General features: G+C 35.9%; 1 protein-coding gene across 1 annotated transcript in view; it reads left to right on the top strand.

Annotated features, from left to right (window-relative positions):
• The first annotated feature begins 1,753 nt into the window (after window positions 1-1,753).
• The window catches only part of LOC108680635 (calpain-B), a 58,786-nt gene continuing 43,874 nt past the window's right edge, over window positions 1,754-16,665 (top strand). Inside the window, exons 1-8 of the mRNA XM_047882851.1 lie at window positions 1,754-2,008; window positions 2,660-2,692; window positions 3,532-3,759; window positions 4,309-4,395; window positions 13,098-13,193; window positions 13,951-14,034; window positions 14,927-14,992; window positions 15,512-15,609. Coding sequence (XP_047738807.1) covers window positions 1,947-2,008; window positions 2,660-2,692; window positions 3,532-3,759; window positions 4,309-4,395; window positions 13,098-13,193; window positions 13,951-14,034; window positions 14,927-14,992; window positions 15,512-15,609 — 754 coding nt within the window. The 5' untranslated portion in view covers window positions 1,754-1,946. The remainder of the gene's footprint in view (window positions 2,009-2,659; window positions 2,693-3,531; window positions 3,760-4,308; window positions 4,396-13,097; window positions 13,194-13,950; window positions 14,035-14,926; window positions 14,993-15,511; window positions 15,610-16,665) is intronic.

Genomic DNA, 16,665 nt, shown 5'->3' with positions numbered 1-16,665 from the left:
GTGATGCCTTATCTTCATTCCTCGTCTTCATACCTCAGTGATGCCTTATCTTCATTCCTCGTCTTCATACCCTCAGTGATGCCTTATCTTCATTCCTCGTCTTCATACCCTCAGTGATGCCTTATCTTCATTCCTCGTCTTCATACCTCAGTGATGCCTTATCTTCATTCCTCGTCTTCATACCCTCAGTGATGCCTTATCTTCATTCCTCGTCTTCATACCTCAGTGATGCCTTATCTTCATTCCTCGTCTTCATACCCTCAGTGATGCCTTAGCTTCATTCCTCGTCTTCATACCTCAGTGATGCCTTAGCTTCATTCCTCATCAGGATAATCCTCGTTGAAGGCTTTAAGCCTTTTGAGTTTCTGCGTTTATTCATACTTGGGGTTTTCTATTTCTGCAATAAGACTTTTTTTGAGTCGGCCTTGCTGGGTTCAGCCTGGTTGGTCAAAAACAGCCAAAAAGTCCTGGTTGGGTTCAGCCTGGTTGGTCAAAAACAGCCAAAAAGTCCTGGTTTGGTTCAGCCTGGTTGGTCAAAAACCGTCAAAAAGGCCTGGTTGTGTTTAGCCTGGTTTGTCAAAAACAGCCAAAAAGGCCTGGTTGGGTTCAGCCTGGTTGGTCAAACACAGCCTAAAAGGCCTGGGCCTATACCTTAAAATAAAGTTAAGAGATCGTAAGTTCATCAGCCAATCATTGACGGCCTTTCAAGCAAAATCCACCAATCATAGACAATAAATAGAGCGTAAGAACTTACGTTCACTTAGCGAGTTTTGAATGTATGGCCCCAGGTTGGGTTCAGCGGAAACTCAACCGACTATACCGATGTCCGCCAAACAACCATCCACCCTGTTTTTTATGGTTTTCAGCGTTGGGGCACTACATCCTCCGGTAGTATATTCCACATGTCCACCACTCTCAAGCTGAAGTAGTGCTTCCTAATCTCCAGGCGGGACGATTTCCTCTTTATCGTGTACTTGTGTCCTCTTATTCGGTTTCCTGTGCGCCGAGGAAGGTATCTCACGACATTGATTTTGTAGACCCATGGGTCATCTTGTAAACTTCGATCAAATCTCCTCGCAACAGTCTGTACATCAGGCTAGGCAACTCGAGTGCTTTCAGTCTCTCTCTCTTCATACTTCAATTTCATAACTTCTGGTGCTAGGTTTGTAGCTCTGCGCTGAAAATTCTCTTTGAGAACAGCATCCTTTTTGAAAACTGGCCACCAGACTACGTTGTCGTATTCTAGGTGCGTGCGCACTAAACCCTTGTACAGGTGACTCAGTGATTCATTATTGATGAAATCGAAAGATATTCGCTGGAGCCCAAAAATCTGGTTTGCCTCACTGACAACCTTTTTGGCAGTGCTCAGGGAACTTGAGGGAGGTCTCCATGTGAACCCCCAGGTCTTTTTCGCATGCCGTCTCTTCCAGTTGTATTTTTGCCCTTGCTTTCTTCATTTGATTCGGATGCTTACTGTCGTTTCGGCCCAGATTCATGACTTTACACTTCGTAGCATTGAATCGTAGCTACCACTGGTCGAAACAGTCAGAGACAGTTACTTATTTCAACATTGTAGCGAGCTAACCCATCTCAGAGGTGACCAGCATGCCACCTCTGGCAGTGGCCGGCTTAAGGCAGTGGGACTTATACCATTTACTTCACCATTCATCACTGTCACCGTATAATACCCATGCATTCCTAATATAATGTATAATAATTCCCGTATATGTAATTGTGGTAATGCCTTGCATTCTTCTCGAACAAGATAGAGAACAACAATAATAACAGTGAGAACAACTAGAGAAGAAAATAGAACATCTAGTAGGCGAACAGGAGAACAAGAAGAGACGTCTGTCTAGCAGGAGAAGAGCTAGAGAATAAAATAAGATCTAGCAAGAGTATATATTCCAAAGAACAGCAGGAGAGAACAGGGAACATCCACGACGATGTTCAACTTCCTTAAGGACGTCGGCAAGGAGATCCTTGACGAGGCGCAGAACAGCGGCCGGTGAGTGATGAATTATATCCGTACACTCAGAGTTATGTATGAGTTCTTGTCCAAATTGCGATGCACTTTTTCACCATTTTGTGAAGGTAATTGACCCAGCTTAGCCCGACAAAAAAGGGCTTATTTGTGCCAAGTGTGTCTCTTCTTGGACAATTTGACCTATCTATTTTCAGACGTACGTAATTGGATATTCAATAATATTATAGAATGCAATATGATAATTATATATTATTAATGAACATAATTTAATATAATTAAATATCGATCTCAGCTTATAAAGAACTTTGATTGAAATTTGACTTATTCGGTTTAATAACATAGATACAATATAATAGAGATAAAATCTAATGTTTATATATTGTATCTCTGGCTCAATCTATATTTATTTTGAGTTATAATATGTGAATAGTTTATCAATCTTTACTCACTCCATTGTATTTATATGCTACAATAATGTATAAGCATATTGAAAAAAAAACAATGAAAATAACATTACTGCCATCACAATACTGGACATAATATTGTTCCTAGGAGTATAATGGTACATTTATATTTGAATAATATTTGTCATATTTTTTCAGTATAATTAAACACTATGTATTCATTCGCATAAAATTTATTATTAATTTTATTTTTCAAATGACACTGCAGACAGCGGCCCGGTCAGCAGCCTCCTCCTGGCGGGTGAGTTCCAGCCACCACTGAGGCAAATGTTGTGGTAGCAACGCTATGTTAATGTTATTTTAACGTTATTTCTACGTTATTTATACGTTATTTATACGTTATTTCTACGTTATTTATACGTTATTTATACGTTATTTCTACGTTATTTATACGTTATTTATACGTTATTTATACGTTATTTATACGTTATTTGTACGTTATTTATACGTTATTTATACGTTATTTATACGTTATTTATACGTTATTTATACGTTATTTCTACGTTATTTCTACGTTATTTCTACGTTATTTCAACGTTGTTTCAACGTTATTTCAACTTTTACTTCAACTGACATTGAAACAACGTGTAATCAAAGTCATTCCAACACTTATTTCAAACTACGTCAAAAGGAACTTTATTTCAACGTTATTTCAACGTTGATTTTAAATGTCTTAATGTGTCAGCCTTACTTCAGCGTCAAATGTCTGGGTTTCAGAATAAATCGAGTAATATTTCTGAAAATTTGCAATGTGTCACTTAAATTTACTAAAAAACTAAAAATTTGATAATAATAAACAAATTAGTGAAAGCTTGGTGAATTGTAGAACTTTCGACTTGTAAAATTATTTAACTGAGAAAAATATTTAAATTTTTAAATTAACAATCAAAGCAATTGTTATTGATTTGGTCTTTAAATTCGTTTTAAATAATTTATGAACTTTTATCAGATTTGGATTTGTTGCTTGAACCAAAATGTTGCTGTTATATCTTTCGCTCCATTTAAATAAAATGCTTTCAATCTACTATGTTATTTACAAAATCAACTACATCTCAATTGTCCTTTAATGCTGTCCTACAGTCAGTACGATCAATACGGAGGTCAAGGCCAATATGGCGGCCAAGGCCAGTACGGAGGTCAAGGATATTACGGTGGCCAAGACCAATATGGCGGCCAAGGCCAATACGGTGGTCAAGGCCAATACGGAGGCCAAGGCCAATATGGCGGCCAAGACCAACATGGCGGACAAGGCGGTGGACACGACATGCTGGGCTTCGCTTCTAATGTTATAGGCGGCATGCTAAGCGGGTGAGTATATATATATATATAATGGATCAGAGTGCGTAATGCTACGAGCGTGAGTAATGATAAGATCGCGTGTAATGGTATGCAAGTCTCAGGTATATTAAGGTATCTATGAAAAGTCTTGACAAAATTTGGGTGCCGCCTAGGCTTCTGTCAAGCTAGGAGTCGCTACACTCGGTTAAGAGTTAATCTGGGTTTGCTTAGCCACCCGATCGCCATTAGCTTCTGGTAAGATTCTTCTTATCAACTTCATAGTCGCTTGAAATTATGACAAGTGTGTCCTATGAGTATGAATAGTATTTCAAGGTAGGATGACAAGTGTTTCCTGAGAGCATGAAAGGTTTGTGCTAAGACTATGATAAGTGTCTTAGGTAACTACTTTACAAAGGAACTACTTTGCCCTGTAGATTTCTGGTAGAGTGCTTCATGTTAGTCGTATGGTATCCATATATTATTTTATTCAAGCATTGCAATATGTTGAATGTATAAATGAAATATTTTACGCGTATATTACACTATTGTATTGATATTTAACTATTGTACGTATGACAGAGGCGGGCAGCAGCAGCCTGGGCAGCAGCAACACGGCGGCGGTGGGGACATGAGCGGCCTCATCTCGGGCATCGGCAGCATGTTTGGGTAGGCCTGTCTACAGAACTTAAGTTATATAGGCTATCAAGGTTATTTAGAACTAGGGTATTTACAGTGCATAATATTTTGGTTAAATCTAATCCATTTTAAGCCCCATTTCTAGCTATGATTTTTAGAGGACTTCATCTTGAGCCCCGCCTCTTCTGAGCCTGCCATGTCCCCACTGGGGCCTGGCATAGGCCTGCTCTGGCCCCATGTAATTCTGTGAACAAAAATTTAATTATTCACTCAGATTGAAAAATTGGAAGATATTTTTTTATAAATTTTTCATAAATTTCAGTTCGAATTTCTATGCGGAATTTGAATTTCACATTAAACTTATAGTTGCGATGCCGAATGAAAAACGTTGGGTCATTACAACTAAATTAAACATTATATTTATAACGTCGGTATTATCAAAAAATGTATAGATTACTATATAATTTGGTATATTTCGCTTGTTTCTTGCATGCGCTTTACTGCTTGTTTTTTTCTGTACATTATTCTATTTGTCTTCAATTTCTTTACTTTAATCTTCAGTAAGTTTGTGTAAATTTTGAATAGCGTTCAATAATTTTTTCCCTCCGTGCTGTTTCATTCGCGATGAATTTCTCCTTGCTCTCATTCTTTAGCGCATTTTATTATTTTAGAAAAAAGCGCTATTGTGCTCGCCATGTCCGTCCGTCTGTCTGTCCGTCCGTCTGTCTGTCCGTTTGTCTGTCTGTCTGTCCGACTGTTTGTCCGTCTATCCGTCCGTGACTTCACATTTTCGTCGAAGAGAAAATGCGCTCTCTGTCAGTCACTGCAGTGAGTACTGAGTTATATTTTTTAAATCATTTGATTTTCCTCATTGAAAAATTGATTAATTTTAGCGGCGTCCTGTTCCTTGATTTTTTCCTGTAACGTGGAAAATTTTTGTTTTCAAACATTTTATGTGCGCTCAAACGTTTGTTATGCTTAAATATTTTATGTGCTAGGAATTTTTTATGTATGATTTAGTTTGCAAAAAAGATATTTTCGATTGTATTATGTGTTGATGCGTTGTTAATTTCAATGAATACCCACTGCGTAAAACGGATTATTCATCACTTCGTTATAGATATTTCTTTATTGCTTTTTTGTGTTGGTCCCTGTTATTTTAGTGTGCAAAACAGGGGTGTGCACTGAAAAATATTAGTGTTTTTATATGATTTTACTTTTCCTTCTATCATGTCGTTTGTGAGTGAAAATTTATATTAAATGTATCGTTATTTCTCTCACCAAATACACGTTTTGCGCATTGTAAACGTGCTGTCTTATATTACAATGTCCTTTTGTATTACAATAGATATATATTTTTTATATTACAATAGATTGCCCGATAAAATATGTATGAGGATGTGCCACAATTATTTGATTATTAATAAATTACCGTTTCAGCGTGATTGTTTTATTTAATGATAGTTTCATAATGATATTAATTAATTATTAATATTACTTAATAAGTAATTGGATGATAGTTTAGTCGGACTGTTAACGTTTTCTGATAACTTTTATTGTTTATTTGAATTTTTCGTGCTAATTTTTTGATGAAAGCTGAGGCGCTGGCAGCAATTGTAGGTATTATATTTCCTATGTAATAAATTGATCCGTATTATATAAATGCCCTCGTGACAAGTTTCCTTGTATATTGTGTCATACAACATAATCTATGTCGCCACATGCGTCCTGATGTGTGTACTTACAACATAGCTATCCACCTACTTTTACCCTACGTACATAGTCGACCGCTTTTACCCTACATAGTCAACAATTTTACCCTACATAGTCGACCACTTTTACCCTACATAGTCGACCATATTTTACCCTACATAGTTGACCACTTTTATCCTTCATAGTTGACCGCTTTTACCCTACATAGTCGACCACTTTACCCTACATAGTCTACCACTTTACCCTACATAATCGTTCACTTTTACCCTACATAGTCGACCACTTTTACCCTACATAGTCGACCACTTTTACGTTACATAGTCGACCACTTTTACCTACATAGTCCACCACTTTTACCCTACATAGTCGACCACTTTTACCCTACATAGTCGACCACTTTTACCCTACATAGTCGACCACTTTTACCCTACATAGTCGACCACTTTTACCCTACATAGTCGAGCACTTTTTACAATACACTGTCGACCACTTTTACCCTACATAGTCAACCATTTTTACCCTACATAGTCGATCACTATTACCCTACATAGGCGACCACTTTTACCCTACATAATCGACCGCTTTTACCCTACATAGTCGACCACTTTTACCCTACATAGTCGACCACTTTTACCCTACATAGTAGACCACTTTTACCCTACATAGTAGACCACTTTTACCCTACACAGTCGACCACTTTTACCCTACATAGTCGATCACTTTTACCCAACATAGCGGCGGAGGACAGCACGGCCAATCAACCATGCTGAGCCAGGCAGCGTCAGCCATGATTGGTAGTCTCTTCAGGTGATTGCGTGTGGATTGTGCACGTCGCTATAGATTGTTAGCTGCTGATTGTTTTCCTGATGCAATACATATGTATATGCGATATATGCAGCGTTTGTATTTTTGGTATATAACGCATCTATATATTTTTTGTGTTATATGCAGCCCTTGTATTTTTGTCATATAACGCAGCTATATATTTAATGTGTTATATGCAGAGTTTGTATTTTGCATATGACGCAGCTATATATTTTTTGTCAAATGCAGTGTTTGTATTTTTGGCATATAACGCGTCTATATATTTTTGTGTTATATGCAGTATTTGTATATCTACATGTAACGCAAGTATATATATTTTTTGCGTTATATGCAGCTCTTGTTTAGTTGTTCCCACTCTGTGAACCGAAACAACTTTTAAATTTACATGTCGATTTAACTTTAAATGGTCTGTAAATATCTGCAGTACTGAATTACACTGTAAATTTCATTCGTATAACTTGAATCATTTTCAAGTTTAAGATGTTCGAAAATTTCTACTTTGAAAGATTTATGATACTAATACGGCAAAAAAGCGTATCAGTGCTACGTCCGCTGTCTGTTCATACTGTGGGTAAGAAATTGTCACTTATTTGGGCAATATTACGCATTCATTATACTGAGTGTAGAATCTGGGCCCTTAGAGTTTTCGATTGATTTTTTTGTTATTTTATGCGCTGAAATCTGTAATGTTTAAATTTCAGAAAAAAAAGTTTAGATCTTTGTATTTTACAATATGCAACTTATCTATTGCATGTTTAACTATTATATATAACTATCTCTATGATACATCACAATTTTCATATATGTACCAACCCCCTCCGCAAACAACCACTATAGGACCTCCCCTCCAAAAAATATGTATACCACCCCCTCCTTCCTATACCCCAACCACAATTACCCCACCCCAAAAAATGTGCACCCACTACGCTATTTAACCCTCTGGGGGGGTGGGGGTTGCGAGCAGTGGTGGGGGTGGGGGAGTACAGCAGCGCACGGGGCTGGACGAGGGGGCGGTGGGGGGCATCGTGGGGCAGGTGCTTCGTAACCTCAGGTGGGTGATGATGATGATGATAATGATGATGGTGATGGTGATGCTGATATTTTAACCCATCTCAGCAAATGATGTTGAAACGACGTCAATTACGAGCTGATCTATAGAAAAAACGTTTATTTCACGTTTATTTCGAAGAGAAAACGCTAAATAAACGTTATTTCAACGTTAAATGCCTGATGTGATATGTGATTAGGTTTTTAATGTAACTGAAACATACATATGAATTATGTTGTTTAAAATCCAATGATATAATTAATATAAATAGTATTTAGCCATTTTATAACTTACGATGATCGTATTTCGTTTTTGTGTGTCAGCGGCGGGAAACCACAAGGGGGCGGGGCCAGCGTCAACGATGACGTCATCGCCTCCGTAACTTCAGCGGTCATCCGTGAGATTATGAGGTGCGGTGGTCGTGAGGTGCGGTGGTCGTGAGGTGCGGTGGTCGTGAGGTGCGGTGGTCGTGAGGTGCGGTGGTCGTGAGGTGCGTTCAATTAAATTGATTCGTTTGCTGTATCAATGTTCAAATAATATTTATATATCTTCTGTCATATATGTATTACTAAGGAATATACGTAGTATCTTCTCGTCATGGTAATTATCGTCTTGTGCATTGTATCATATGTATATAACTTATGCATACGTTACATTTTCAAGTTATTTTATTTTGCATAGCATTTATTGCATTACATTTTCTTGTTATTATATTTTTCAAAGCATTTATTGTATTACATTTTCATTATATTATGTTTTATATAGCATATATGGTATTGTTTATCCATGGCATTATATTTATCGCATTAATCGTGTATGTCATCGCATTTTTATTTCATGGGAGCGCAGGCAGGACACGCACCAGCAGATCCTGTCCACCGCGGACCCCAACCGCAACTCCAGCATCGTCACCAGCATCGTCAGCGACATCCTCAGGTGCACTGAGACAAATTAGACCGCTGTCTTGAGACACTCAAGTGTTTCAAGGCCTCTCTGAGCGATCGTGCCCAGAGCGAGACACCAAAGTGTTTCAGAGAACTCCAAGTGTTTCCAAATGTGCTGACGTGTGCTGGGTGATGCTGACGTGTGCTGGGTGGTGCTGACGTGTGCTGGGTGATGCTGACGTGTGCTGACGTGTATATAGATGCAAGATTGAACTAAAACCCTGTTGCTGACGTAATAGAATGACGTCTCTTTTACCGTCATTATACACAGACCGAATGTATACAGGAAGCACGCGTCCTATTTCGCCTCTCGGATGCATAGGATACTCATAGGACACGTTTCATCGTTGACACGTTTCATCATTCCTACCTTTATCAATTTAATCTAACACGAAGACAAATGGGTGAGTCTGGATGACCCAATTAGATTAGTCAACCGTGTTTAGATAGCGTTGTACCTTTTCGATTCCATTGCCCATTTTTTGATCATAATGACCTACCCATTTCTCTCAGAGTAACCGAACCTACGTGTATTTATGTTTGCAATATTCGCTCTATGCAATGATGAAATTTCATCGTAAATTGGTATAGTGATTAAATGTCGCAATGATGAATTGATCTGGGGTCATACTTTCAAAACTCGCTAAGTGAACGTAAGTACTTACGCTCTATGTTCTTGTCTGTGATTAGTGGATTTTGCTTGAAAGGCCGTCAATGATTGGCTGATGAACTTACAATCTCTTAACTTTTTTGAAAGCCTGGACCCTGGTGATGAAATGTTTCTTATTATTGTTGCCATATTATTTAAGTTAAATCTATTACAGCGTTAATAGAAGCTACTTTTGGGGTTTAATGTGGAAAACCTTTCTTGTAGCTTATTTTGGTGTTGTTGTAGCATCGTTTTTTCATGTTATTTGAGCAAAAATTATTATATTTTTTATTAAATTTTTTAAAAATTTTAAATTTAAAAAATTAAGGTGCAATTTTTTTTATTTGCGTCAAATCGTTGTTGTGTTGTTTTATGGGTGAGTTCTATCCTTGTTTCGTCTATGTACAATTTCATTTTGTCCCATGATGTGTTATTTAAATAAGAATAAACTAATTTATATTTTAAAGTTTGTATTTTCTAAGTAGTTCATATAAATTTTTTTTCACTTCGCGTTTGATTTTCATTCTATATTAGGTTAAATGCGTATGGTTTTTATACAGTGTGTAATTTTTACGATTTTGAAACCGATTCATTTTTAACATTTTGTGTGTTTAAAAGCGAATGCGTTATTATTTTTGTAATTTGAATGCTATTAAAAACTTGTGTAATTTCGTGTTCATGATTTTTGAGTTTGTAAAACTTAGTTTTTATTTTATTGTGGCTTTTGTTTGTATGTAATGCGATTTTACCTTTTCTATACAGGTGTAAAATGTGATTATTTTTTTATGTGAGTAGGATATAAGTAAAGATAGGAACCTGGATGGATCCTACCATTCCTAATCCTATGGATAGGAATGGTTTCTAATCCTAATAATCCTAACCATACGGACATCATCATTCACTATTGTGACATTGTATTGGTGTGAAGTGTTAGTTAATTAATCCCTATATCTTCTGCATTATTGCATATGTAAATAAAACATACAATATCACTAGTTTACTCGTTGAAACACAAGATATTACAATTTTAAGAGCCTAATGTGCAACAATTTCTGAAAAATACTAATACTTTTCGTTTGTCTCAACCCAATCGCCTCGTGGGCGATTGGGTTGAGACTTAATTCGAAGAAGAATTCGAACTCCTGGGCATGACTGAATTTGAAGAAAATCTCAATGTAAAAAGTAACGACTAATCTCACAAACTTTTCCGTCGAGATATTCCTCAACCGATATTTGTTTGTAATCTTTAATCAATAATATCAGGTGGAATTGTTTTTATATTGATTCATTTGCGCAAATTTCTCGGGTAGTTATGGTGAGACTTATTTTTGCCACCGTCAACATCGCTGTCGATGTTGACGTTTGTATAAATTTACATGCTTGTTTACAATTTTTTTGTGTACCCTATAATGTACGTTTTGTATACAAAATTTTCATAGGCTACAACGTGGGCTCGAGTGAACTATTCTCTTCGAAATAACCGTGAAAAACGTGTAACTGTCGTTCTAGTGGCCGACTGCCAGTATAAATAAACGGTTTCGCCGTTTTTTTTTCAAATAAGATACGGCTTTATTGAGTAAAATTGAATAAACGGCGACATGGCGTTTTCTTCACGTGCTGGCTGGCTACTGAAGTGCCGGTAACATCGTTTTACGGCGATTCATTACTAATACTTTCTACACTACTAATCCTTCCTGTACTACTGTACTAGTACTACATGCACTACTAATATTTCCAGCCCTACTACTGCTTTCCGCACTACTACTGCTACTAATATTACATGTACTACTACTATTACTACCAGCGCTACTAACAGTACTTGCACTACTAATACTTCCAGCACCACTAATACTACTAATATCACTAACACGACTAACCTGTCAGTTCTGGAGCTGCCGACGATGAGCTGCAGGCGGTGCAGCGCGGTGACGTCAGCAGCGAGTTTGTAGGCAACCTCGTCCGGGACGTCGTCGTGGGCATCAGGTTATAGTTATAGCTTATTTATCATATAAAGGTTATATTAGGTTAAGTATATTATACGTATATAAGTTATATTCTGTGTTATAATCAGAAAAAGTAAGAGCCTTTGTCCAAGTCTGACACTATTTTGCTCTGCAAAAGAAAATATCGGTGCTACATGCAGGAAGTGTGTCACCATTTAAACAATATGACTCAATTTTTTCCTGAGTGTATAGTTTTCTATCTTTTTCAAGTTTTTTTTCAAAAAATATTATTACTTAATTATGTAATGCGTCACATAGGGGGTTCGAAACTTGCAGTTAGTTGTAAACATTCTGGTCGAAATTTACAAATTCTTCTCAATGCATTTAAGGTAAGGCAAAGTTAATGGTTCAACCGAGACGAGCGGTTAAACTTGCCCAGTTTTAACCCCATGATACAACGCCGCTCGTGAAAGGTAAATCGTTTCTCTTTGCATGAAATTTTATTGCATTTAATAACTGGAGTTCTAATGGTATAAGTTGTGTGATCCCAACGTTTTTCCTTGCTTGCTAATTTTTTACATGCTATTTTACCCTGAAATCGGGTAAGCGAGTTACCCTATTGAACGAGTTATAAGAGTACATTGAAAAGCCCTCTGAATTTCTGAGTTACCCTGAATAAATTGAACTGGAGTTCGCAGAAAATATTTCTTATATTTCCTTTTAAGGATGAACTTCAAATAGATATTTAATATTAATAAACCTCGAAACATTTTTCCGTTAAATTTTCTTCGTTATTCAATCTGCATGTTTTTATTTTTTTCCGTTTTTTTCCAATTTCCGTCAGTTATTTTTTTAATTAAACCAATTTCTCTCCACAGGCTATCATTAAATGATAGATTGATTATTTCACTGGCTATAAATCATTAATATTAAATTTTGATTATTTTTCTGCCATTATCTGATGAAATACATCTATGTAAGATTATATAAAATCATACATTATAAAATTTGAAATTCTATTGAATTAAAGAATATTTTTCAATTTTAAATCATTATCAATATCAGTCCCATGAAAAAAGTATTAATCATAAAATTATTTTTTACATAATATTTTTTCAGTTGATTGATGAATGAACCTTCAATGAATATATATGCTTTATATTAATGTTTATTTCCTCTATTATGTATATTATAACCTTATTCCAGGAATACTTTATATTTTTTTTACTGTTGCTTTTATATTTTTTATAAAATATATAGACCACACCAAAAACACATTGAGTTTTATGTTTGAAATCACATTTTTGTATTAAATATTATTTTTTATGTAATGCAACTCATACTTATATTTTTATATATGAAACCATACTCTTTTTTTATTATGTGTTAAATTTTAATTTTGCTACTTGCACGCCACTGCACGTACGCGCCATGCTTGTTTAATTAGAGGTAGGCATTTTTTATACCTGAAATCTCTTTTTTTAAATTATTTTTATTTTTTAATAAAATACAACTCATATTCATATTTTTATTCGTGAAGCCACACTCTTTTCATGATTATATTTTAAATTTTAATTTTGCTACCTGCACGCCACTGCATGTAATTTTAGAGGCGGGCACGGCAGCGGCGGTGCAGGTGGCGGTGGCGGTTTCAGCAACCAGCTGGTGGCGGGTATGGCCTCCCAGTACATCGGCAAGATGCTCAGGTGAAGAATAATTTTTTGATACTTATTGTGTATTTCATGTGTATTTACGATTTACGAGGATCCTTGTAAACAAAATGTGAAGAAAGACCCAATATTTGTATATTTTGTATACAAAATGTGAGAAAATACCCTATATTTGTATATTTGCTAGACGAAATTAAAAATACCCCATATTTGTATAATTTGTATACAAAATGTGAAAATATTCTATATTAGTCCTAAAAAATTCGAGGACCTCCCATGCTTCGGCCGAATAGTCGCTACACTCGGCGCAAAGTTATTCTGGGTCTGGCCGTCAGATCGAAATTAGCTTCTGGTCAGAATTTCCTGTCCGACTTTATAGTCGCCTGAGAGTATGAGAAGAGTAGGCCGCGGCCGAGTCATACCGAAATAGGGAGCTGCCCAGAGGCTGCTTTTCGAACCCTGAGCCGAAGCTGACGTAGAGAAGCTGACTTATCGTGCTCCCCGAGTCCTAGGCGGCCCTGATGCAGGCTCGCACACGCATCTGAATTTTATTAGGGTGTATATGCACCCATGTTTGCATATTTTCTTAGTTATACATTTTACATTTAGCCCAGAAATAAATTTACAAGACGTACCATAAATAACTCGGGTATATCAACTGCATATATTTCAATTATAACATTATTTATACAACGACCTCCATCAAAATACAATACAACACAACTTACAACACCATACAAAAGCCATACAATAAAACATTCCTGTCACTACCATAACACTACCATGGTTGCAGTGGCGGCGGTGGACAGGGAGCTGGTGGTGGCAACCAGGACGTGCTTGGTGGCATCGCAAGTAACCTCATCGGGAACTTTATGGGGTGAGTCAACCCAACCACGTTCTGATATGTCAACCAAGTCAACCCAACCACGTTCTGATATGTCAACCAAGTCAACCCTGCCACGTTCTGATATTTCAACCAAGTCAACCCTACCACGTTCTGATATGTCAACCAAGTCAACCCTACCACGTTCTGATATGTCAACCAAGTCAACCCTACCACGTTCTGATATGTCAACCAAGTCAACCCTACTACGTTCCGATATGTCAACCAAGTCAACCCTACCACGTTCTAATATGTCAACCAAGTCAACCCTACCACGTTCTAATATGTCAACCAAGTCAACCCTACCACGTTCTAAAAATCGACCTAGTTATATAATATATTTTTAAAATATTATAAAATATTTTAAATATATTAAGGATATAAATTATATATTTAGTTACATAAATGTATAAACTATACATATATAAATATATGAAAAATATATATATTAATAAAAAATATGTGTTTTTATATCAATAAAATGCATTTATTTAAATGTATATAGGTGTCTATAATATAAAATTGATATAAATTGATTTTATACTTGATACAGCGTCTATATTATAACACATTCATTATTGAATGTGATTGGTCTACCTATATAAATAAAAATATAGAAATATTTTTTATATTTAATATATAAATACATATAATAAATTTAAATGCATAAATATTTTTAAAAATCTTCACATGCAGTATATTCATGTATCACCTTTGTTATTATTATAAACAAATACTTATCCATATACATTAAATACAATTCTTATTTTGAATAATTCTAAGTTCCTTGCAATAATGATGTACAATTTATATTGTATATAACGTGGTATCGATATATACAATAATATATCGTGGTATATATTACATTATATATATTGTGTGTCAGGGGGGGCGGGGGCGGCCACCAGCCTGGGGGCTCCATTGCCAGCAACATCATCGGCGCTGTCACCAGGTGATGACTGTTATTGTTGTTATAAATTTTGTTTTCATTGTTATCATTTGTCATCATCATTATATATATTAGAATAAGCATTACTAATTAAGGTGATGCTTCTTATTGTTGTTGTTATTATCATTATTATCATTCGTGCCTTCATTGTTCTTATTGCCAACATTATTATTATTATTATTATTATTGTTATCAATTTTTTTTCAATTTTTTTCATTCTTATCATTCGTCATCATCATTAAATATATTAGAATAAGCATTACTAATCATGAAATTACAATAAAATGTGTCACTAAAATAAGCATTTTGTCCGAATGTTGTAACAAAATTAGATAATGTGTTTAAACAAAAAAAATCAATACAAAAATTACTGACTGCTATGGTAAAATGAATTAGATAAAAATATTGTTGAAATTTATTTATTTATTCATTCAAATTTACTATTAGATCTAGATCTTAAATCTTCCTCTCTAATCCCCCTCCCACTCTAACCCCTGTAACCCCTCCCCCCTCCCCCCGCAGGGGTCAGGCCCACACCACCCAGGACGACGGGACGGTGGACGAGCACCTCTCCAAGATGGCCGTCGACCCCAGCAGGAGGAGGATCCTTCCGGGGGCAGGTGGGGGATTAACCCTGGGGGGTTTGGTGGGGAACCTACGTGCAAGTGTGGGGAGAAGTGGGGGCTCGGAGCCCCTGGAAGAAGAACCCGATGGTATGGGAACATGGAAAAAATTGCGTGTAAAAAAACATGTAAATTGGTTGAAAAAAAATTTAAATCACCGCACGAAAAAGAAACGTTACAAGATTACTGGAATAAATTTCTTAAGTGAATTTATTTATAAATTTACAAAAGAATTTCGTGCGTTACGTTTGAAACGTTTTTATTTCATTCATTAATTAATGAATGAATGGAAGTTACCAGTGAAGGAAAATAATGACCAAACGACAGACGCTTTACGCTCCTTCAAAATCCTCCATACATCATATCATTCATATTCATCGAACGTGTCTCATGCTTCAACTAGTGCACTTGTGCATATAATTTTTCATACATCAACTCTATTCATTCATCCACTCTATTCATTCATCAACTCTATTCATACATTCCCTCTATTCCTTCATCCGCTCTATTCATTCATCCGCTCTATTCATACATTCCCTCTATTCCTTTATTTACCTCTTGTCATGTTTTAGACTTTCTTTTCAATTTCCGTATTTATTATTTATTCAGCTGCTCTTCTCTATATTTCCTGTTGGTATACATCAATATATTAACTATTATTAATTTTTATTTGTAATCATTTTCTTACTGACCACGTTTTTTCAGTAATAATTAGTGTGGAATAAAATTTAATGCTAATTATATACGGCAACGATTTTTCATTGATGTTGAATGAATTTAACTAACCATTAAAATTTCCTGCATTTAATCATGATGTCAAGCTAACGATTGAGATCAACTTAAAAATAACTAAATATTCGGAATAATGAATCAATATGAATAATGTATTATATAGTTAGTGTTTGAAAGTGTCCTGCAACGTTTCTCTGTACACCTGATGTCCAGCAACGTTTCTCTGTACACCTGATGTCCTGCAACGTTTCTCTGTACACCTGATGTCCTGCAACGTTTCTCTGTACACCTGATGTCCTACAACGTTTCTTCGTACACCTG

Source organism: Hyalella azteca, unplaced genomic scaffold (genome assembly GCF_000764305.2).
Source record: "Hyalella azteca isolate HAZT.00-mixed unplaced genomic scaffold, Hazt_2.0.2 contig11464, whole genome shotgun sequence".
NCBI classification, from domain to species: domain Eukaryota; kingdom Metazoa; phylum Arthropoda; class Malacostraca; order Amphipoda; family Hyalellidae; genus Hyalella; species Hyalella azteca.
The sequence above is the reverse complement of the archived record's forward strand: the minus strand, read 5'-3'. Positions and strand labels throughout refer to the sequence as shown.